The sequence below is a fragment of the Erinaceus europaeus genome, chromosome 17, assembly GCF_950295315.1.
Source record: "Erinaceus europaeus chromosome 17, mEriEur2.1, whole genome shotgun sequence".
In the NCBI taxonomy this organism is placed as follows: Eukaryota; Metazoa; Chordata; class Mammalia; order Eulipotyphla; family Erinaceidae; genus Erinaceus; species Erinaceus europaeus.
In genome coordinates, this window is record NC_080178.1 from 40558786 (window position 1) to 40582602 (window position 23817).

Consider the following 23817-nt stretch of genomic DNA (forward strand, 5'->3'; position numbering starts at 1 on the left):
AAGTCTCTGTCTCTTCTATGAAATGGGTAGAGCATGCCCACTTAGTGCAATGGGAGTGAAAAATGCCAGGCAAACAGGCCAGATACGTGAGCTCCCTGCACCAAAGACTCAGAAACCACCAAGAGCTACAGGAGTATCTTTAACTAAGGCTAAAGTCCACGCCCGTTCAGGGGGCCTGCAAAAGAAGTCACCAAGTTCCAAGACACAAGTCCCAGATATGAGTGAAGCTTTCTAGTAGTTGTCTTTTATTTCCTTGCATCATTACACATAATCACTTCTAGTTTCATCCATTCTGTCCCAAAGGATTCTTTTTCACTGCAGAATAGTACTCCACTAAGTATCTACCTCATACTTTCTTTATCTAATCATCTATTGATGGACATTTAGGTTGTTCTCATATTTTGGCTATTGTGAATAATAGAGCTGTGATATGGGGGTGTCCAGCATCTGAGATGGGAGTTCTGGCAGGACTTTAACTGGTAAGGACACCACACTTTTGCTTTCTTGACTGGGAGCACAAGAGGGACTTACCTGATAGTAGTGGAAGATGGAGTCTGCCATGGGGTCCTTCCCGGGCACTGTGGTGGTCCACAGCTTCTTCATGAAGAACACCTGGTAGGTGAGCGAAGGCACTATTCCTGTGGCACAAGCAGCAGGTCAACCGGGAGCACCAGCATGGAGCAGGCCCAGCCTTCCCTATGGGCCTCCCAGCACTGGTTCTGCTCTGAGGGCGTTTGTGCTGGGCCGCACCTTACCATCTTTGATGGGCCGGGCTTTCTTTATCCAGTCTGTCAGGTGCCGAACAAAGTCAAAAAAGAAGTCGTTCTCAGGGACACTGATGACCTGGGGACAACCCAATTCCAGTTCACTGTTTCCTGGCTTTCCCTGCCTGAGAGGGAGTTGGTGGCCCCTCTCCCTGTACACCCACTGTTGTCCAGAAGGGTGTCCTATCAGCCCTGCACTTCCTGCCTGTGTTCACTCAGCAAAGAGTTGAGTGATCAAGAATGAGGCCCAGCCTGGCTTGGACTTTCTTCAGCACCCCATCTTCTTCGTCCCTCAGGGCCTAATTGCCCAAGCCCTTGGACTCAGGTCACCTCTGGGTCCCCAGGATCTAACACCAGGGCAGTGGTGACAGGAGACTGACAGGATACACACAGAACCAAGTGAGTAACAGGTAGAGGGGAGGGCATTAATAGTGGGCTTTTAAAATTTTAATTCATTTTTTAAAATTTCTTTTTAATGAAAGAGAAGACCAGAACACTCAGCTCTGGCTTATGGTGGTGTTGGAGATTGAACATAAGACCTCAGACCCTCAGACATGAAAGTCTTTTGCAGAACCATTATGCTGTATCCCCAGACCACTAATGATGAGAAGTGGGGAAGACCAGTACAGTAGACTGTCTGGGGCCAGGGGGAGTACTTTAGGGTCAAACCTCTGCAGATCTGAGTTCCTGCTGTGTGACCTTGAGTTACTTAACCTTTTTGAGCTCAGGTTTTGTGGTCTATTGTGTAGGGATAATGTCCCTTCCAGCAGGGTTTGGAGGTGTGTGGACAGGAGGCCTGAGGCCATGCACAGAGGAGAAGGGTGGGGTCAGTATGAAGCTCACCCACCCGGCTCCCCACAAGCTCTGCAGCCCCACAGCAGGCAGGCAGCCAAGGCCCCACCACCCACCTTGTCAGCAATTTTGACAAATAGGCTGAAGCCCTCAGAAGACTTGAGCAGAAGCCGGGCAGCGATGTTCTGGCAGAAGTCTTTGGCCTTAGTGCTGGACTCCACCTCGAAGGCCTGCGGGAGGAAGAGGTACACACTTGGCTCAGGCAGGGCTTGTCCCCAGGCCTCTTGAGCTACCGTGGCTGCTGCTTCCTACATAGGACACCCTTCCTCTGATGGGATGTACCCACAGGCTCAGAGCCTGCATTGATTTAGGAAAAGGAAGAATAGTCCTGCACATCTTCTCACACCTAGGCCTGGCCCATTTGCTGCTGGGAATATGGCAGAAGCCAGGGGAGCAAAGCAGAGAGAGGGCAAGAAGGAGACTGGAGAAAGAGGGAAGAAAACTCCAGAATGGGGGAGAGGTGAGGGGAAGTAGCACAGACTACAGAATTGAGAGGGGTAGAGAATCTAGGGAAATTGAGGTGGAGCAGAAAGCATGACTTGGGGGCCATTCCATAGAACTTTCCCCTAGCAGGCCAGGAAAGGATTTCTGGAGCTTTTCTGCCCCTGTGATTGGAAGCCTGTTAGATGAGTCTTAAAGCTACTTTTCAAATGATGCATGTTGATACTGGACTCAGGCTGATCTGAGCAGGGTGAAAGGAGAGGGCTCAGGAGGCAGCCAGACACATACAGCAGGGCCTCTAGGAGGGGGCTGAGGATAGAGGCCAGAGGGAGAAGGAAGGAAGACCTCAGAGCTGCTGGAGAAAGGGATGGGGGGGTCCTGTGGCCCCTGACTGAGGTGCAGGAGACCCAGCAGACATGAGCATGTGGGGGGCACCCCAACAGAAAGCCGGTGGCCTCACCTCGTCAGTGTCATCAGGGAAGTAGACCTTGTGGAAGATCTGGGTGGTCTTGTGCTGGATGGCCTCCACCTCCACCAGATGTGGGGGGTACTTCCGGGACCCGTTCCTGAGAGCCGAGGGAGAGGGGTGCCATCGGGAGATAGGTTTGCCCACAGATTCCCTTATCCCAGCCCCAAGCCTCATACCTGAGTGCCCTCTGCAGCCGCTGCAGGCAGTCCAGGGCAAGTGGGCAGTGCTTGCGGGACTGCAAGAAGCGCTGCACATGCGGCAGCAGGACATTACTGGGCGGGAAGAGGCCGGTGCAAAGCCACAGTAGCTCCCAGCCCCGCTCTTCACTGTACCTGCGGGGGGACCGGTGATAGTGCTCAGTCAGGGCATGTCCAGCCGGCACTGAGCCACAGGGAGGCCAGGGGCCCCATGTCAAAATATGCCAGGGTGAAAGCAAGCAATGCCACTCTGGTCCCCCTAAGACTGTTCCTTCATGATAAGCTTCGCCAGTGAAGGGAGTAGCATGTAGCTTGCTTTCTGGCTGGAGATTATTATATATATAATATATATTATATTATTGTTAATAATATAATATATATTATATATAATATATATATATTTTTCCTCCAGTGGCCCCTTTACTCTGGCAAGCACTACTATGAGTTCCTTGGGTTTAGAGCAATTTAGAGGGCTTGGAGGAAGAGGTGCCATTTGACCTGGACTTTGAAGGATGAGGTGGAGTCTAATTGACAAAGAGGAAAGGAAAGGCGTAGGAGCTATTTAGTGGTTAGTCCAACAAAGGGCACATGTTACTGTGTGCAAAGGCCCAGGTTCAAGCATCTGGTCCCACATGCAGGAAGGAAACTTCACAAGTGGTGGAGCAGTGCTGCAGGTATCTCTCCTTTCTCTTCCTCTCTATCCAAAATACACCAGGAGTAGTGGTCATGCAGGCACCAACTTCAGTGACAACTTCAGCAGTAAAAGGAGAAAGGAAAGGCTTTCCCGGGCTGTGTGTGGGCAGGGCAGGAGGACAAGCTGAGGGAACCTTGCTCAGGTCTGTGGAGAGGCCCCAGCACCAGGCTAGGGTGTGGCGCCTGTTCATACCTGATGTGGTTGTCCGTCAGCTGCTTCAGGATCTGCACATACACCTCGTCCTTGAGGGGCTCAGCCTTCAAGGCCCCCTCAAATATCTGGTCTGTGAGCTCATTAATGGAACGCATCCGCTTGGATGGGTAGTCACCCATATACTTGAGCACAGGTGGGAGTGTCAAGGAATGCCTGTGGTAGTGAGGAGCTACCCCTCCCTCCCCACCTCACCCCAGTCAGGGTACTCAGACAAGCAGATGGTCCTTCCAAACCACACCTACCACCCACCTGCCAGCAGTGCTTCCCCCTGCAGTTATCCAAATCCCTGCCTAATCTTCACACCCTTGAAACAGCAGCTTTGTTGTGCTTCAGTTCCTTTGCATAGGCTGCTTTCCTTTCTGGCTCATTTCCCTTTGCCTGGCTCAGGCCTACACTTAACTTTTTGGCCTCTGCTTAGATACCACTTCCTCCAGGAAGCCCTCTCTGCTCTCCTTCAAGGATGCCTGGCCTTGCTCCCCTCAGAGATCTCTTTTCTGAACTGTGAGGCCAGCACGAGCCTGGGACACCACTCTCTGTGTGGCCCTCGCACCCAGAGGTGCCTGGCATATGCAGAGAGCCCATGCTCAGCACCTGGATATCAACGAAGGCCATGCAAGCCTCTTGTGACAGCTCCTCACTGCCCAGGATCTTCTTAAGCAATGCCTGCTTGAGTGGCTCCCGAGTGTGGCTCCATAGTCGGTCCTTGCCACGTGCCTTGGACACCATGACGCGGCTCAGTGTGTGCTTGGGGGGAGGCCTGCTGGGCACAGGGCAGTCAGGAAGACTTTCTTAGTCCTGTCACCCCTCCCTGTCTGTGCCCATCCCCAGCCAGAGGCTGACACCACTGTGAAGGGGACCCCACAGGCCCCTGCAGCACCTGAAATAATCATAGGAAAACTCCTCCAGCGTGTAGGGCTTGGCTCGTGCCTCAAGCTCTGGGGGCCGCAGCTGCAGGAGCCGCACCATGTCCTGCCTCTGGTCCGGGGTCATGGTGACCAAGGCCTGCAGTGAGGCACAGCTCAGCTCCCTCCAGGCAACCCCAGCAAGCAGGCCTTGCTTCCCTGCTCTTTCTAGGCTTTTCCCCATCCAGCATGGGTTTGGAAACTGCCCCCCCCCCCAGGCTTATGGTCCTCTAAGGCCCTGAGATCATCCCCACAGGAGCTTACACCCCTGAACCCACATCGGCCCATTTCAGAGCATGGATGGCATTGGAGACCCATGCCTCCCAGCAGCCAGCACGTACCACAATCTCTCGGGGAGGCAGGGTGACAGTGGGCATGACGTATACACAGTCAGTGGGGAAGTCCCCGCGCTGCTTGGTACGTTCATTGATGCCATTGGCCCAGCCCGAGTTCATCACCTGCTCGCCTGTGTCATGGTCCAGTATGATGAGGTCACCTTTGGTGAAGCTCAGGAAGCCCGACTCCTCACCTGCTGGGGAATAGACCACAAGGGTGTGGGGAGATCCGCAGCTATGCTAAAGGTGTGAGAGCCTACCCACCCCACTCAACTTCACCCCTGCTTAGCAGCCACCCCTGGCTTCCTACTGCTCCCAGCAGGAAGCCCACTCACCTGGCCATGCTCACGGGACCTAGCTCAAAGAAGGGGTAGGTGGAGGGCACTTGGGGCCTGCCCAGCACACTCACCAGGGTTGGGATTGTCCTGCAGGGCCACCACGTACTTGGACCTCTTCCGCAGCCCCTCCAAGAAGGTGACTACCAGGTCACGGATGTCCTCCGAGTTGCTGGAGGTAAAAGTGTACTCGTACCCCTTGATGGTGGCCAGTGTGAAGCTGGGGGCTGTCAGCTTCGCTCCCCTGCAGGACCAACACGGAGAACAGGGCCCCGCAGACATCAGGCTGGTCCCACCCGCATCTGAGCAGCCCAGCAAGAGCGAGAGAGACACAGCACTCCCTAAGGGGACCAAGCCAGGCCAGTCAGACTCAGCTCCGCCAGCCAAACCCCTACCTAAGAGGACACTTTCTCCAGAAAGTCCTTTCCATCCTCCTAGCGCCCTTTCCCAATGGCTTGCTCAGTGCCCAAGCCACAACAGGGGGCAGCATCTTGGCCTGTGGGCCTAGCAGAGGGGACACTTGGCCCCAGGTGGGGGCACCCAGTGTACAGCCTCCTCCAGCTTGCAATCACCCTAGTTTCTGCAGCTAAGCAGACTGATAGGACTGCTGTTGAGGTGCTATATAGGCCACAGTCTCCCCCCAGGCCAGGCCACCCTGGGGAACCCACCCGAGTCTCCACCTGCCTCCTTGAGGACAGGGCTGTCTCCTACCCCACTGCTCACCTGCTACTGGACACAGCCATGATCTCAGGGAAGGAAAGTTCCAGAAGCACCTGCTCCTGCTCATCCACAAAGTAGACGCCTGTCCAGTTGACAGCCACAATCACATCATTCTTGGGGAGGCTAGGGCCTGAGCAGAGACCAATACTGGCAGGGGCCACCCCTCCAGATACATCAAGGAAACAGACCCAGATGGTACAGTCTCCCCTAGAGCCAAGCCCCAAGGTGTAGTGGGAAGTGTGGGCTAAGCCCCCTCCCAGCCAGAGACACCCCCTCCTTGCTGTGGATGCATTAGTGACACTGTGGCAAGCACAATGGATGCATTAATGACACTGTGGTAAGCGCCTACTATGTGCACACACATAGTAGGATGCATTAGTGGATGCATTAGTGACACTGGATGCATTAGTGACACTGTGGTAAGCACCTACTATGTGCATGTATTGACTTGTGGGGCCTGGCTGTCTGGGGAGCCACATGGGTGGCTTGGTACCTGAGAATTTGTAGGCTTCATAGAAACGGGAGAAGAGCAGGGGCCACTTGAAGCGTGCGTAGTTGACCACATCCTCCTTGACCTTCTGCACATCTGTCCGCCGCTGGGCATAGATGCCCTGCAGGGAGGACAGGGTATGCTGACCAGAAGTCCCTAGAGTTTGGCCTCACCTGTGCCATCAGCCCATAACTCCCCTTACATCCTCATCCCCCATTGGCAAGCACTTACTTGAGAACCCCAGCCAGCCCGCCACCCAACCAATGCACACGAATGATGCAGAGGCAAGGGTTAGGGAGCAGCTGCGTGTATAGCTGAGGGGCTGTGCACCCCCTACCAGACCAGGGTGGGCTCTTAGTGGACATGGGAAGGGTGGAGAGTTAGAAAGGTCACAGTCCAGAGCAGGGCTGGCACCAAAGCCAAATGAATGGTCAGAGCTCAATGCACAACTCAATCTGGAGCCCCAGCACCATATGGAAGGTGCTAAGGCACCACAGGAAGGTCCAGGGCCCTGGTGTCTATACATCTGAATCAAAAAGTGTGACTAGGGTGGTGGTGCGCTGGCTTCACAAAAAATAAATGAAGATAACTCTGGGACCTTGTACCAACTTGGAGGGGTTGAGTGGGCTCATGCTTTCTGTCCTCTGTCCACAGATGCCAAGAGCAATGTAGGTGTGCAGGCTTCCTTGTGGAGAAGCTTGGCTCCAAGTGTGTGGTGGTCTGGAGGCTGGTATCACCCACACAAACTTTCCAGGGGACAGACAGCAGGCTAACCATGGAGGGCCCAGCTATCCTGTTCCCAGTGGGCCCCTGGGCCTGGTTCATGGCAGATGCCTGAATAAAACATCTGTGTCACCAGGCCTGGGAGTGCCACTTGACTGCTGACAGTGACCACCTGGAGCCCAGAGGAGGCTGAAGGGACAGGCTGCAGCAACTGAGGAGGTTCAGGGAAACCTTTGGCTCAGCTGTGCTAGACATGGGTGCAGGCTGATGGGCAGCCCCTGGGGACAGTAAGGTCAGTGGGAAGGGTGTGTGGGGTCCCAGGCTGAGCTGCTACTCAGGCCTGTGTGCCTGTCAGTGAGGCCACCCCTGGTCCACACTGGCAGACCTCATAGCTGATCAGGAATTGCTAGGGCCATCATTGCCTAGAAGGTCTTCCACCCCTAAACACCCCCAGGCATGGTCCAGGTTCCCATCAGTGTCTCAGGCAGAGCAGACCTCATGTCTGCAGTGAATGAGGCTGTCAGAAGGCTAGGGTGAGGGCAGATGTCAGGTAAGAACTCTGGTTTCCCATGTCCAAACCTTCTTGTGGGCTGCAATTGCCAGCTGCGCCCACTTCTCTAATGTCTTCAAGGGGGTGATCTCTCGGTCGGGGATGTAGGTGGGCACCAGGTTCAGGAGGCGCTCCAGGATCATCTCAGAGCCATAATCCACAAAGTACTGCTGGGAAGCCAGCTCAGCCAGGTCATCCTCCTGTGGGGGGTGGGGTGTCATCTGGCAGGAGGACAGACTGTAGGCCCCCTGGCCTCTCTGCCCAAGCCAGCACTCAGTCTCAGCCCAGTGAATGGAGGCAGGGACTGGCATGGCGAAGGAACAGGAAGAGTAGGGGCAGTTCCTGCCATAACCCACACTCCTGGAGAGGCCAAGTGTGAAAGGCTGTATGTGTGCAGAAGATTGACAGGGTAGTCAGACTGTTGAACCATGTCCTCTTCCTGGTGGGCTTGGTCACAGTGACCCCCAGTCTTCCCTGGCAGTAGGGACAATAGGATTCGAAGGCTGTAGGTGTTTTCCAGCTAGTTATGGTCATGTCTAAGTGTTCAGAGCTGACAAGACTATGCTGGTGTCATCTACCTGCCACACTAGTGCCACCACCACCTCCAAGGCTAACATCCATCCTCCACTGCCATCATCATTGCCAAAAACTTGGCCAGGCAGCTGTCTTGGGGGTATCCCACTCACCTTCTCACAACGGTACTCGCCAAACTTGACCCCACGAACCACCTGCTGGTAAATGAGATTGGTGGCCACTGTGTCCTCAGAGGGGCTGTGCCAGGGTGTGAAGACCTCCTTTCGGAAGAACAGCCTCCAGGGGGCATTGCGCTCCTGAGCACCCTGCTCCTTGGCATACTGTTCACACTGGGAGATGGCGTCCATGACGTGGTCACTGCTACTGCCCAGGGACGACACCTGTGGGAGAGTACAGGGCACCAGCTTAGCACTTCTGGTGCACATGGAAAACAGCCTGGAAACAGCCAGCCACTTGCGAGGGGAGCAGGCCTGGGGCTGTCCCAGTGCTCCTGTATCTGGCATAAGTCTGCTGACACCCCAAGGGACATGTGGCTGCAGAAGACACAGGCAGGACCGGTGTGGTGCAGTATGGAAGAGTGGACCCACAGACCAGGTCTACTGCCAGTGCCACAGCTGGGCTCTACTCTGGTCTGTGCTCTGATACAAAGGAAACACAGGACCTCTCTAGGTGACAAAAACCCAGGCAGGGCCAGGAGATGGCTCACCCAGCAGAACACACCCACATTCAAGTGTCTGACACCACATGGGAGTATCCTGCAGGGCACAGGGGAAGATTGCTGTGCTTGTGTCTCTGAAGTTTTAAAGGGTGGGGAGGCCACTGGAAGCAGTGCAGTGGTGCAGATGCAAAGCCCCAGCATGAAAAGAAAGCCAGGCAGACTGAACTGTGTCCATCAGCATGCTGCTTCTGTCCCTGGGCCTGCTGCTGGGGTATTGTCGGCAGGGAAGGGGTCACCCTGTTGGGCTCAGCTCATCAGGGAAAGCTGTAGGCACTTCTGAGGGCTCAGTTCAGGGCTGAGCTGTCAAGACTAAAGGTGTGCACAGAGGAGAGACACAAACCCCTGGGGGTTGGCTTCTCAGTCCACTGACATTGCCACCTGACTAGAAATCATACCACCACCTGCAGGTGGGAAATGACTCTGGATCCTGTGCCAGGGGAAGGCCCCCACCTGGGCACACCCAACCTGAGTAAGCTGCGGCTTCCTTCTGCACTGTCCTGCAGGCTCCGGTAGAGGGAGAGAAAGAGACAAGAGGGAGGAGAGATTCATGCAGCACTGCTCCATTGCTGAAGCTTCTCCTCAGCAGGTGGGATGGGAGGCTTGAACTCCGGGTCCTCACACAAGGTAATGTGTGTACTCTACCCGCTGGGGCCACTGCCCAACCCTGAGCTTGTTATTCAGAGTCAAGCTGAGCAGGGCTGCCAAAAGCTAGCAGAGAGGAAAGCAGGTTCCCTGCCCGCCCCTGAGCCAAAATGGGACAGAGGTGGTCAGGCAAGTAGCACCTTGTCAAATAGGGCAATGTAGAGGGAGAAGCCGAAGCGATCCTTGAGCGAGATCTTGTCAGCCAGTGCACTGCACAGCTCATGTGCTGTGGTGGCTGAGTCTGCCAGCAGTGTCTTGGTGGTTCCGTCCATGAATGTCACAGGCAGCATGATGGGCTTCTTGGACTTGGTGGCCTGGAAGGGAACAGAGAGGGCTTCTGGGAACCCATCCTGTCTGAGCAGCTTGGCCCCTCTGGGCTCCTTCCCAGAGGCAGGCGCTGCCATGAGCCTCAGGACCCCAGTACTCATGGGGACACTCTTGTCCCTGGTCACAGGTGATCTGAGGCAGCATTGAGGCTGAACATTGGGGAACAGAACTGTCACCAGACTCTGGGGGGTGAGTGAGTGCCATTGTTCTAAGTAATAGATGGAGCCACAAGACACAGCAGGATACCTCTGGTTCAGTCTGTGGCTTAGTTACCTAGTGAGGACACATCTCTTCCAAATAGGCCTGGAGGGTGAACATTTGAAGAGTCAGAAAATCCCAAAGTAGTACTACCTTTGTGGCAGGGCCAGGGAGCACAGGGCCAGTACAGGGACAAACCTGCAGCTCCAGCCAGCTGGGTGGCTGTGTCCGGGTCCCATTGACGAAGGTCCTTCTGAGCCTTTCCTCGCAGTATGGGGCATAGCCAGGGGGGCCCCCATGGATGAAGTTCCGCAGGTACTGCAGACAAAGACCAACTGAGGGACACACCCACCACAGTGTCTCAGCCCTTAAGCATTGAAGCCTGGACTACAACATCTGCCCCAGGGAGGGTAGGGGAGTGGGAGGCAAGGGCAAGGGCAGGAGAGACTGCTGGCTAACTCAGCCTCCTCATCAAGGAAAAGGGGTCAGCAGTTAAAAGTAGGCAAAAGATCTGAATTGACAGTTTTCTAAAGAAGCAGCACAAGTGACCCACAGACATGAGGGAATGCTCCACTTAACATGAGAGAAATGCACATTAAAATTACAGAGATTCCATCTCACACCTGTGAGAATGGCTCAAAACAGGAAGTGACAGGTATTGGGGAGGTTGTAGAGAAAAGGGACTGTTACACCTTGAGTAAGACACAAACTTGTATATGGCAAGTCCTTAAATAAAAATGGAATTACTGTATGATACAGCAAATAATACTCTTGGGCATTTATCTAAAGGACATGCAAACAAGAATTCAAGTGGACATATGCACCCCTATGTTCATAACCACATTATTTGCAATAGCCAAAGAGTGAAAGCAGCTTACATGCCCATCAACAGAGAACTGACTAGAGAAATTATGTGATTATACTCAATAGAGTACTACTCTGCAATAAAAAATGCTATGTCATATACTTTAGGACAAAATGGAGACAATTGGGGGTGATTATGCTTATTAAATGAAGTGAAAGACAACTACTATGTGGTTTTTTCTCATGTGTGGAATATAAGGAATTAAAGCACATTCACTTTCCCCCAAAATTAGCCAAAGGTGCACAGACCTTTGTCGGTGGGTGTGGTGCAGAACTATATCCCCGTAATCTTATCTTGTAAATAAAAAATAATAAAAAGGGGAATCGCAGGAAGAGAGTAGGGTGCTGAGTGCAGGAAGGAGGGCCTGAGATAACCAGTCCTGGCCCCCCACTATGTCCCAGCCATGCCTGGTGCCCCACACCTTCACGAACTTCTCAGATGGGGCGAAGCAGCCCACACAAAGAGACACAAGGATCCAGCCACGTGCATAGCTGCTCTTGGAGGGATTATGTGTGAGCTGCTTGCTGATCTGGCAGTAGATTTCATCTCTGGGGGCAAGAGACACACTGTTCAGGGTGCAAGTAGGAGAAGCTGGGCTCCTGGGTGCCAGAAGCTGTACTGCAGCCCACAGCCAGCACCTTCCCTAGCACCTGTTGCCCACCTAGGACTCTGCCAACTTCTGTCCCAACAGCAGTGCCAGCCTGCCCACCCCCCCAAAGCCACACCAAAGCTATCCTTCCCTTAGTAGATAGCCATGATGTGTCCCAGGTCAAAACCTTCTTCCACTTCCCAGCTAGTTCCCATCCACTCATGGGAGATTTCACTCCAGTTGAGGGCTGATGGAAAAGACTTACAGGCTATGCCTGGTCTGGGGCCCCACCAGGATACCCAGGCAGGTAGCTTCACCTCTGGCAACTGACAGGGCACAGTAGAACACAGACGAGCACTGAGGCAGGGGGGTGAGCTCTGGGCCTCCCACTCCCTCTCAGGTGTTTCTGTACTGACCAAGTGCCCCTATGTCATTTCTGCAATCAGATTAAAGCATCCTATTGTTTTCAGTGGGAACAGGAGCCTCTTTCTGGTGGAGCTGCAAGGAGGAAAGTATGCCAGAACTCACAGCTTTCCAGGGCCCTTGAGGACAAAGACTGCGAGGGGCACTCTCCACCCTCCTCCTGTCTTCTCAGAAGGGTAGGGAGGGGCCATCTCACCCACAACTCTCCCCACTTTTGAGAAGTCATAGATTAGAGAGACTTCCAGTAAGGTCTGGATGTTGCTAACTTTTTATCAAGATAAATAATGAAGCTAGAAACCCCCCTGTGCCTCTGCCAAGACTGAGTCACAGCAGAGGTGGCTTTGAACTTCAGACAGGTGGGGACATATCTCAGAACATGCTGGCCCCTTGGCGGGAGCACACTGACTTAGCAGAGTCTCCTCTCGCCACATGCCAGTGACTTAGCCTGTGGCTGGGGTGAAACTGGTCATGAGGAGAAGGGCAAGGAACTGAGCCCTGGGGGCTGCCGCCCAGCCTGCTGACACCAGGCCTCTCGGCACTGTGTCCTCTACAAATGATGACTCTAGGACTGATAGTGATGTACCTAGGTGGCAGGTCATCACTCCTGAAGCTCCTGGTTGTGGTGGCTCTGGATGCTGTTGCCCCCTCTACCCCTGTTCTTGGTGGCCTAGGTGCTGTCACCCCTCTCTTGCCTTGGCTATGGTGGCTCTGGTTATTGTGACCCCCTTCTCTCTCTGGCCGTGGTGGCCCCTGTGTCCTTACTAGGTAAATGCCCCGACCACAGCACATGGTTGGCAGGGTCAGCTTGGCTCAGTTTCCCTCCACAGCCTCAGCTAAGCTGATTCCTTCATTTCTGTGACCCCGAAGTCACCCTATCTTCTCCCTTATAGCCTGAGGCCCCAGCATATTGCTTGGCTGAGGTGCTCTGAGGGCACCAACAGGGATAGGGCCTATTCTGAGTGTCAGAGAATAAGACAGCTCCCTTTTCTGGGGTTTGCTCTGTGCAGGAGCAGCCACACTCAGTCCATGGCCAGGAGGCAGGCTACCATCAATCCTGTACAGATGCAGACGCGCAGGTTCCAGGAGACATGTTCTACCTAGGTCAAACAGCTAGCCAGAAGAGGATGTGAGGGGACAGTGCGACAAGTCTGCCAGCAGAGTGTTGACTCTGCATACAGTGCTCAATGCTCGAGACAGTACAAGAGCTCCACTGGCCTTGCCCCTTCTACTAGTCTACACCATCTAGCCCCGCCTCCCCGCCATTGGCCCCGCCTCTACAACAGACAGTCCCGCCCCTATGTCACTGGCCCCTCCCCCAGCCCCTGCCCTGACCGCAGTGCCGGTCGCAGGATGCCATTGCCAATGATGAAGTGCAGTTTCTCCAGGTTGGAGGTGGGCCGGTCCTCCAGCATGCTGTTGCCCCGAACAGTGGACTCCCCGTCGTGAAGCCTCTTGGTCACCTGGGCCAGTGGGAGGGCGTGGCTCGACCCAGGCAAAGGAAGCCAGGGTCCAGCCTTCTGCCTGAGTTTGCCCAGTGCCCAGACTGCAGAACCCTAGAGCAGGGCTCCCCCACCCCACATATACCCGGCGAGCCCCCCTTCCCCCAACTCTACCCTCTGTAACTACAGCCCTGCTCCATGCATCATCGTAGATATTGGCTCCATAACCGATCACACAGCAGGGGCACACTGGCTTCAGGACAAGGCTATCCTGCAGCCCCCTGACCCCCCGCCACACACACACCCCTACCCAGGGGCAGCCCTTTTAGCCAAGACAGGAGCCTGTACACACCTGACCCCAGCTGTGAACAGCTCAGGCCTAGCTCTCAAACCCTACTGCCTGACCCCGCTTCTGTCCTCTAATCTGTAGAGTGCATCCCTACAGATGGGCAGGTGTGTGTGTGGTGTGTAGGGTCCTCACAGCTGAACACCACCACCCTCAGTATACAGCAGCCTTCCAAGATAGGAGCAAACATTCTCTTCCCTGGGCTCCAGGGTTTCTCCTACACTAAGAAGAGCTGGATGCAAACCTGGGAGTGCATGGTTGCTAGGCTGGATGTGGGGCTCAGATGGGGGACCAGAACAAGGGCAAAGTGGAAGCAAGCTGTGAGGAGAAGCCTGACTCTGCTGCTTACCAGTCCAGGGAGACTTCATAGAGTAGGCGACCTCCAGGCAAATAAGAAAAGGGTAGCCAGCTCACCCTCTTCCTCACTTGCCTGCCTGCTCTGCCAGGCAGCCTCAGTCCCACCTGGGCTCCATGCTGCTCTCACCTCCTCTGTCAACTTGGACTTCTTCTTCAGGGTCAGGTGTACCAACTTGTGTCTCACACTGCTCTTCTTCTGCCCCTCAGGGAGCTGGGCCTTCAGGACAGGTCAGGGTCAATCAATGAGGTAGTCAATAATGACAAGATAAGCTGATGACAGGCCTCTGCCCAGGGTATTGCCACCCCCACCCAAAACCCTGTGTGGAGTGTTCCACCTTGTTGACAGGCTAGCCAGTGGCAGACATGGCCCAGGCCGAGCCCCTGGCCACCAATGGATGTGCCTGCACAGCACCAGGAAAGCTTCTCAAGTGGTGAAGCAGTACTGTGGTGTCTCTCCTCCTGTCTCCCGCTCCTTTATCTCTCACACTCTCTGTTTCTCAGCTTCTATCTAAGCAATTAAGTCTGCAGGGATTGGAGTACTCATGCTGGCACAGAGCCTCAGAGATAACCTCCAGGCAACAAGAAACAACAGCTTGGCTGGGGTCTGGGGGCAGGGAGCTGAGGCAGGAAGCAGAGCCAGAGGCCTCACCTCAGCCTCACCCTGCAGGGCCTGCAGTTCCCGCCGGTAGGTCTTCTTGCCCAGGGTCTCATAGATTTTGGTCATTACTGGGATCTTCTCACTGCCGTCGCTCATGGCCACATGATACTTGGGCTCCGGCAGGTCCCCCATGAAGCGCAGAATGGTGATCCAGACTGCCAGGGCCGCCTGTGGGCACTCCATGTCAGGGGTGGCTGGGCCAGGGTGAGGGTGGGGCACCCCAGAGCCTGCCACAGAGCCCCCACACGGCCTTACCAGCTGGTCGCCCTCATCGTCATGGTAGAGCAGCGGCTGCTTGAGGGGCCGCCGACTGTAGGTGTGGGTGATAGTGCCCTGAAAGTAGGTGGCCCCAAACTTGGCAAATTTATACTCGGAGAGGTCCTCTTCATCCTCGTCAGGTAGGGGCAGGGCCGAGTCCAGGTCCTCGCCCACCATCTCCCTCCGCCCTCTCTCCAGGTCCTGGGGGGGGGGGAATAAAAGGGCACGGTGGATGTGTGGCCAGTACAGGTCCCCTATCGTCTCTGCTCAGATGGCACCCTGAGTGCAAAAGGAGTCCTGGTCCCTACATGGTACCTCGAAGCCACTAGGTGCCTGGCCCTCCTGGCCTGGCAGGCCCCCAGAAGTGCCCAGGAAACCAAACATCTTGTCCACCATGTCCGAGTGGTTGATAGGTTCATGGCGGGCCTTCTCCATCTGCTCCAGCAACTCCTTCTTCTTCCGCGCCTCAGCCTTCTCCCGCAGCTCCCGCTCTGCGTCCTCCCTCGCCAACTGGGCTAGACGCTCCTGGGGTGAGGCGTGGGGCGGGGTTGTAGTGGGCAGCAGGCCACATGGTCAGAGCCTCCAGAACAGCCTTCCATGGGGAGCCCAGGTCAGACCTCAGACCTGACTTCCACCAGCCCCCCTGCCCGCACCTGGGCATCCCCAGCTCAATGTCCACTGTGGACAGATGTCCAGCACCGGGCAGTAACAAACCCAACAGATGGGCTCTGTCCTCCAGGCATAGCAGGGGAGGCTCTTCTTAGTACTCATTCATAAAGACAGAGCACTGAACATCACTCCTGGCAAGTAAGGTGAGCTCAGGGTACAGGTCCTATGCTCTGCCACTGAGCATAGGCACCCCAACTTGGGACTGGATCCAGCCTCCCCAGCTGGAGGGGAAGCCTCACAGCACAACAGCCCACTGCCCAGTATGGCTGAAGTGCTAGAGATGGACTGCCCAGTTGGCAAGGTGCCTCTGCAGTGCTGGCTGTATACAAACCCACACAATCAGGCAATTCAGAGCTCTGCTTTCTCGCCCCGTGTTTCCTGGCTGCTACTCAGCCTATGGCTGATATTGTCACAGCACTTCCGGGATCAATCAGGCCTTTCCCTTCCCTCCTCTGGTGTGCAGCTTCCTGCCCATGCCAGGCATATCCAATGCTCAGCATCCAGGAGCCTGGGCCCCAGACATGGGTGAAAAGTGTGCATGTGGGTTGACTGCTGGGTGCTAGGTGCATCATGGAGGCCCAGCAACTCCCTCACCTGGTGCTTGCGCTCAGCCTCCTCCTTGGCCTTCTTGGCACTCATCTCCTTACGGAGCTTCTCTTCCTCAGCCAGCCGCATCTTCTCCACCTCCAAGCGCCGCAAGTACTGAGGGGAGGACCAGGTATTGACTACAGGGCAGGGTTGGGCAGCACAGCCCCTTGCTGACTTCTATCATCCCACCCCTGCCTGAGCTGGGAGCCACTTTGACGGGTCATTTAACAGAGGAAACTGAAGCAGTTTGGAAATTCTCTAGTGGGATGGGGGCAGTTGAGCCACCACAGATTTTCTTTCAGGATCTCCAAAATTCACATAGGAACTGTCCCTTGCTCTCCCTCCATTCCACTTTGGCTCAGAGAACAGGAATGAAGGGCCAGGCCTCACCTCAGCTTGGAGCCGGCGGTGCAGCCGACGGGCAATCATGCCACGGGCATAGGCCTGCACAGTGAGCACAGCCCACAGGCGGTGGCGAAAGGCCCGGCGCACCAGGAAGGCACGGCACCGAGCCTGGAAGAGGATAATGCGCCCACGGGTCCGGCAGTACTGAAGGTGCAGCTCCTGTGAGCGGTGCAGGGCCTGCAGCCGCAGGAAGCCCAACCGCATCTGCAACCACAGCACCCTGCCTCTCAGTCTGTGCCCCCATGACCCCACACCCCCATGCAACACAATCTGCCCCCAGACCCACTGTCCCAGGCCCATTCCTTCTACATGCATGTTCCCTAAGGATGTGTCTTTCCAGGGATCCCATCCTCGGCCAAGGTCTACACAGCCAACCCACTTCTGTCTCCCTCTGAGCTCTGTAAACGCCCAGGTGCTCATGGCCCAAAATGTTCCATAAGGGAAGCAGCCCACACTACAATCTGTGAAGAAGCCAAACAAGCAGATTTGGACTTTGGTCTGGGGACTGAGGCCCAGGACCTGGAAGGGCTTCACAGCCCTGGGGAAGGCTCACCAGCTCATAGTTCTTCCTGCAGTGGTGGCCCCGCCACTGCCTCTGGATCAGCATAGCTGCATGTTTCAGCTTCAGGAAGTTGGACCTGAGATGGCAGAGTGACACAGAAGGAGCTGAGAGAAGGTACACAGTGCCCGAGGGCAGTAGGGGACAGCAGGCAGGCCCAGTCCCAGCTCTCCAAGACTCATCTGCAAAATGAGCAGAGTGGAGACTGGGCAAACCTGGTTGATTGTACACAATCATGTGCCAGGACCCAGGTTCAAGCACCTGGTCCCCACCTGTAGGTGTGGAGCAACGTTGTAGGTGTTTCTCCTTTTTTTTTTTTTGCCTCCAGGATTATCACTGGGGCTCAGTGCCTGCACTACGAACCCACCAATCCTGGAGGCCATTTTTTCCCATTTGTTGCCCTTGTTGTTCATCGGTGTTGTTGTTACTATTATTGTTGTCATCGTTGTTGGATAAGACAGAGAGAAATCGAGAGGGGAGGGGAAGACAGAGACTGGGAGAGAAAGTTACATACCTGCAGACCTGCTTCACTGCCTGTGAAGCGACTCCCCTGCAGGTGAGGAGCCAGGGGGCTTGTTTCCACACATGCATATGTGTATGTATTCTAGAGCAGCTGTCAGGTCCCAGGTATACCCCCTGCAGGGAGGCAGGGAATAGCACCTACCTGTCCTTGAAACCCCGAATGACCTTCTGGAGGAGGATGACCCTGTCGGTAATGGCCTTGTCCCGCTCCACCTCCAGCAGCATGTCATGGTGGTCCTGTGGGGCAGAGTGGCTAAGCAGGCCTGCACCTCCCTCAGGGTCCAGCTTCATGGCCCCAGGGTTGCTCTGCCTGTGGGTAGCCTCCCTAGTGGGCAGGCCTGGCCCACTTCTTGGGGGTTCTCTCCTCTACCTTGACTGAACACCAACCCTCACTCTAGAGGAAGGAAACTTTTTCTAATGTGTGAATGAAGCCCAGGCCTCACACTTGTGTGATGCTCCTGAGCAGTTTCCCTGTCCCACTTTTCACATAGAGAGAGAGAGAGACACAGAAAAGAAAGAACCTACAACACAGAGCCACCATCCATGGAACACCGCTCACTGCTGTCCGTAGTGCTGGAACCCAGGGCCTCTAACGAGATAAGAAAAACAACACCACATGGAAGCACACGGTGCCTTCAGTGCTTTATTCAGATAGTAATAAAAATAAAAATAATATTTTAAAAATGCTCTAAGTCTTTGATTGTCAGAGAAATTCAGAGGAATCCAGTGTATCAGCAAAAGAAACCACCACCCAAAGAAACCTCCCACAGAATGGGAGAAGATCTTTACATGCATACATCAGACAAGAGGCTATTAACCAAAATCTATGAAGAGCTTACCATACTCAACAACAAGAAAACAAATGACCCCATCCAAAAATGGGGAGAGGATATGAGCAGAATATTCTCCATAGAAGAGATCCAAAAGGCCAATAAACATATTTTAAAATGCTCCAACTTGGGAGTCAGACAGTAGCACAGCGGGTCAAGTGCACATGGCTCAAAGCACAAGGATCGATATAAGGATCCTGGTTCGAGCCCCCAGCTCCCCACCTGTAGGAGGAGTCACTTCACAAGTGGTGAAACAGGTCTGCAGGTATCTATCTTTCTCTCCCTCTCTCTGTTTTCCCCTCCTCTCTCCATTTCCTTCTGTCCTATCCAAGAACAATGATGACATCAATAATAATAACTACAACAATAAAAAAGAATAAAGATAGTAATAAAAATAATATTTTAAAATGCTCCAAATCTTTGATTGTCAGAGAAATGCAAATAAAGACAACAATGAGAATTGTTGTCTTCACTCCTTTGAGAATGTCCTATATCAAAAAAGGAAGCAGCAGCAAATGCTGGAGAGGTTGTGGGGACAAAGGAACCCTCTTGCACTGTTGGTGGGTAAGTCAGTTGGTCCAACCCCTGTGGATAGCAGTCTGGAGAACTCTCAGAAGGCTAGAAATGGACCTGCCTTACCTAATGGGGGTTGTATTGTTATGTACAAGTGTTATACATATACAAACTACTGTATTTTACTGTCAACTGTAAACCATTAATCCCCTGATAAACAAATTAAAAAAAAAAGAAATCCAGCATATGCCCTAGGGGCTATATGACCCTGACAGATAGAGACACACATCTTGTGGACACAGGACCCAGCACAAAGGAACTGGGACTTGAAACCATAGTCTGTTCCTGAAAAGCCCTTGAGATGAGGCTGGGAGGCAGGATCCTCAGTGTCCTTGGGCACCAGGTGGCGCTGTGCTGTGCCTTTTCCTCCCTTCCCACAGGGCTACACCTGCTCCACAAGGCTAGAAGCCTGAATCCATAAGTCAGTGCTCTGGCCTTGGAATTGCTGAAGCCCAGGGCACTCTGCAATTCCGGGATGCTCCTGCCTTCCTTCCCCAATGCCCTGGAACTCCACCCCTGCGAAGGGAGGAAGCACCCCACCACCGTGACAGATGACAAGAAATACAGCAGCAGGAAATGGAAATGGGGAAGCAGTACCTACAGGCTTGCCACTGCAGCTCCCAGACAGCTCCTGCCCCAGGCCAGGACCCCCCAGGGCCCAGCTTCCCACCAGCATGGCCCAAAGGGACCCCTTGCAGAGGGTACTCACCTTGAGGAAGATCTTGGTCTTGCCAATCTGCCAGTCATCGTGGGCACCCAACACAGCCTCGGCCATGCGCTGGCAAGTCCCCTGAAGGTCTTCCTGGGCAGGGGGAACAAGGGGTAGTAGTCAGGGGGCGCTTGGGTCCCCCAGGCTGGGAGGCAGCCTTATGTGTCAGCCCTGCCCCCAGCCAGGTCCTGCCTTCCCAGCAGAGTCCCTGGCTGATCCCTGACATCCTCACCTGCTTGTAGGCCGGCTTTACACCGGGCAGCAACACACGGTAGCGCTCCACGAACTCCACGAAGCTGTAGCGGATGGGGTAGCCGGCACGGCGGATACGGATAGTCTCCATCATCCCCGAGTACCGCAGCTGGCGCACACACAGGTGCCGATCGAACAGCTGTAGCAGAACCCAGGGCCTGAGCTAGGGTAGCCAGACCAGCCCTGCAGCATCCCAGCCTCAGACTGAAGCCCAAGACCAATGGTGAAGGGCAAAGAGGGTCTGGGTCCCACCCTGGGTCCTACCCACAGATCAAGTGCACAGACCCTCTCTGGCCACTGACAGTAAGACAGCTGAGAATGTCACATGCTTTCTTGACTGGCTCACAGCAGGGCAGCTGGGGGGAGTGACTTTGGGTGCCTGGGGTGGGCACCTGGGGGTGCAGCAGGGTCTCATCAGGGTAAAGGTCCCCCCTTGCCTCAGTGGAGAAGTGTCCCCTTTATGCCCCCTTCAGTCTGCTCTGGTTCAGAGCAGAGCCTGGCCCACTGGGGGCTGTTTTCTGGGCAGGGCCAGCCCCGGATGCTGCTTCCGCCACCTGCTTCCTCTCTCCAGGCACTGTCTCTCACGCCTTCCTTCCCTCCCCTGACCCTGTGGTTCCACTGAGTGGCCCTCTGGCCTTCCCGAGGTAAACAACCCCTCCCTGTGGCTCCCCAGGCAGCTCCCCAATCTCCAGGGGCCACTAGAAAAAAAAAATTGAAAGGATCACCTAGCCTGTCAGGCACACATTGGGAAGGCTCCAGACCTGGGACCATGCTCAGCCAGAGAAACGCAGGGAGGATTCTTAGAGGAGGACTGGCTGGACTGGACAGTGGCAAAGCTGCTATTTGCAGAGCCCTTCACAGAAAGTCAGGCCAGCTGTGGGCAAGAACAGGTAGAGTACACTCCCCACCACCACACTGCCTCAGAAGGGATGGGATCTGATCCACTTCCCACTTTTTGTAGGAAACTGAGGCAGCAGGGGGCAGAGAGACTTGCTTCCAGGCACCCAGCTTAGAGGGGACCACAGTCAGGGTTTGAACCTGCCTGTATAGGGCCCTGCAGCCTGTGGGGGGGGGGGGCATCCTCAAATGTCTGCAGAGAGAGAGAGATATGCATGCCCGCCTGCTTTGCCTGCCCCCAGCCCAGCAGCCTGCTCACCATGGGCTTCTTGAACTCGTTGGGCTTGATGCAACGCACGAAGAAGGGCTGGCAGGCATCCAGAGTGCGCATCAGCAGCTCCAGGGACCGCTTGAACTGGCTGCTGAGTGTGGGTGAGCGCTTCCTGGTCTCAGCACCCTGGAGGGGATGGACCCGAGCTGTGGGAGGGGCTGCAGCAGGAGGGGCCAGAGGCAGGGCAGGGAGATGCACCCTGGGCAACAGGCAGGCTAGTCATTATGGTGGTGAGAGCAGTCTCTTGCAGCTGCCTGCCTGGGTTAGAGTAAAGCAGGGGTGTACCCTGGGGCATTGGGAAGCCCTAAGGGGAGTATGGCAAGGGGAGAATCCCCTCTAAGACTCCAGAATTCCCACCAGGTATGACTCAGTCACCTTGGGACACTGCCCCTATCACTAGTGGTGAAGAAGGAAGAGGGAAAGTACACTTGCAGATTCCCTCTAATCTCTGTGGAAGAGATCTCCATGAAAGCCACCAGGCCCAGAGAAAACTTCCAGGTGACAACCATGCCCAAGTTCCTAGGAGAAAGGGTTAAAAGTCAAAGGGGCAGATGAGGAGAGGGGAGAAAAAAGCAGCCCTGGAGGTGGTGCTATGAGTAATGTACTGGATTCTCAATCATAAGGTCCTGAGATCAATCCCCAGTGTCATGTGTGCCAGAGTGATTCTCTGGTTCTCTCTCCTACTCTCTCATGTTAATAAATCAATCAATCTAAAATAAATAAGAAAAAGAAAATTGAAAATGACCTTGCTTGCTCTATACACATGTACCTCATAAGTCACACAGATCTCATGCACATACACATAACACATAGAATATACACATGACACATACAACACACAGTACATACACAGACCACACACAGGACACACACCACATATATAAACACACATGCAGAGGCACACACAGTACCTATATGACACATCGGACAGGCACCTTTCAGCCCATCTCACCTGTGGTGCCTATGCTTCATGAGGGCCCAGGAGGTCTTCCCTGTCCACTGTGGAGCTCTGGGCCTGGTGGTACCAGCACCCAAAAATCCCTGCTCAGCTAGTTCCCAGGATCCCTGGGCTCACTGGGTGCTCAGCCTCCAAATCTAGGCAACATTGCTAACTCCCCTTCACTTGCCTCCAAAGCCAGCATGCCTAACCCTGCCTCCCAAACAGACCCAGATCCCCCTCCAGCTCCATGTCTGTGTCCTGCTCCCACCCTGCCCCCCATTCCACCCTCATGGCAAGCTGCAATTCAAACCCACAGAAACTCCATCCCACATACATATCAGGGTCCCCAGATAGGCCAGAAGTATCCCTCAGACTCTGGTCCCCTTTTTCCATCCCCTCCCTCCACTGCCTTGCTCTTCCTTCCTTCCTTCCTTCCTTCTTTCCTTCCTTCTTTCCTTCCTTCCTTCCTTCCTTTCTCTCTCCCTCTCTTTCTTTCTTTCTTTCTTTCTTTCCTTCTTTCACCAGAGCACTACTCAGCTCTGGCATATGGTGGTGTGGGGGATTAAACCTGAGACTTTGGAAACTCAGGCATGACAGTCTCTTTGCATAAGTATTATGCTATCTCTCCTCATCTCATTCTTTCTAGAATACACTGCAGGGCACCTGCTGGCCCCACTCCCTCCCTCTAGAATGCCCAGGGTTGCCTATTTCACCTCTACACCAACTTCCCAACTTCCAGGCCTTTCCTGATCCTCTGTTCAAGAACCCACAGTCCCGCCACTTCTGTCCTCCCTCCATTTTCTCCACATCACACACCACCACAGGACATAGTATTTTATTCATTTGTCAAGTAGCTGCTTTACCTTCTGACATAAATCAGGTTCTCTAGCACAGGGGTGGTTTGGTTTGGTTCTGGATTGTGTTCCTCACACCTGGGGTGATGTCAGGAATGGGGCTGGCACAAGGTGGATGGCTGTGACTAAAAGACTGACTGCAAGAAGGAACTATCTGCTCCCACTGCCCTGGCCTCCTGGGCTTCTGATGTGAATTATTTTACTTTTCCCAGGGAACTACTCTGCTTTGGCTTATGAAGTCTTTTTGCAAAACCATTGTTGGTATGCAAGAGACCCCTTATGTTTCATTGGTTTAATACCCCCTGCTTAACACTGTATTCTATTTACACAACCACTGTATTCTATTTACATAACCACTGCAGGGCATTGGTTCAATCCCCACTGGTTCATGATATGTTTTTGCTCCACCCCCTCTCCTTGTCACACTCTGATTTTCACCACTTTTCTCTCCACCCTCTCTGTGTCGCATCCTGTTCCCACCCTACTGGGCTAGTATATTTATAAGGACAAGATTGTTTGTAGTGTTTAGTTTAACTTATCTTGGTATAGATTGCGCTGCGTCCTGCATGAATAAAGAGATACTGCGTACAATCCAGCCATGAGTCCCAGGTCGTCTGTCTCCCGTCAATGAAGCTCAGCCCGACATAATGGCGCCCGAGAAGCCAGCCCGGCGAAAACAACAAACCATTATGATACTTCCTCAGTACTG

General features: G+C 54.2%; 1 protein-coding gene across 11 annotated transcripts in view; it reads right to left on the reverse strand.

The window, feature by feature from the left end:
• The window catches only part of MYO7A (myosin VIIA), a 70751-nt gene that overhangs the window by 9102 nt on the left and 37832 nt on the right, over positions 1-23817 (reverse strand). For 7 of the 11 annotated variants that reach the window (XM_060176721.1, XM_060176719.1, XM_060176722.1 and 4 more), the window contains 29 exons: positions 21303-21440; positions 20127-20285; positions 19895-19987; positions 17925-18019; positions 17255-17339; positions 16687-16905; positions 16303-16410; positions 15355-15564; positions 15037-15240; positions 14773-14949; positions 14251-14340; positions 13314-13441; positions 11391-11517; positions 10303-10422; positions 9720-9893; positions 8372-8599; positions 7715-7885; positions 6416-6533; positions 5926-6052; positions 5277-5539; positions 4874-5064; positions 4508-4632; positions 4238-4387; positions 3610-3771; positions 2703-2858; positions 2518-2623; positions 1673-1786; positions 756-843; positions 532-638 (listed from right to left, as the gene is read on the reverse strand). In XM_060176721.1, coding sequence (XP_060032704.1) covers positions 532-638; positions 756-843; positions 1673-1786; positions 2518-2623; positions 2703-2858; positions 3610-3771; positions 4238-4387; positions 4508-4632; positions 4874-5064; positions 5277-5539; positions 5926-6052; positions 6416-6533; positions 7715-7885; positions 8372-8599; positions 9720-9893; positions 10303-10422; positions 11391-11517; positions 13314-13441; positions 14251-14340; positions 14773-14949; positions 15037-15240; positions 15355-15564; positions 16303-16410; positions 16687-16905; positions 17255-17339; positions 17925-18019; positions 19895-19987; positions 20127-20285; positions 21303-21440 — 4233 coding nt within the window. The remainder of the gene's footprint in view (positions 1-531; positions 639-755; positions 844-1672; positions 1787-2517; positions 2624-2702; positions 2859-3609; positions 3772-4237; positions 4388-4507; positions 4633-4873; positions 5065-5276; positions 5540-5925; positions 6053-6415; positions 6534-7714; positions 7886-8371; positions 8600-9719; positions 9894-10302; positions 10423-11390; positions 11518-13313; positions 13442-14250; positions 14341-14772; positions 14950-15036; positions 15241-15354; positions 15565-16302; positions 16411-16686; positions 16906-17254; positions 17340-17924; positions 18020-19894; positions 19988-20126; positions 20286-21302; positions 21441-23817) is intronic. The other 4 variants (XM_060176713.1, XM_060176717.1, XM_060176716.1 and 1 more) reach the window with 4 other exon arrangements.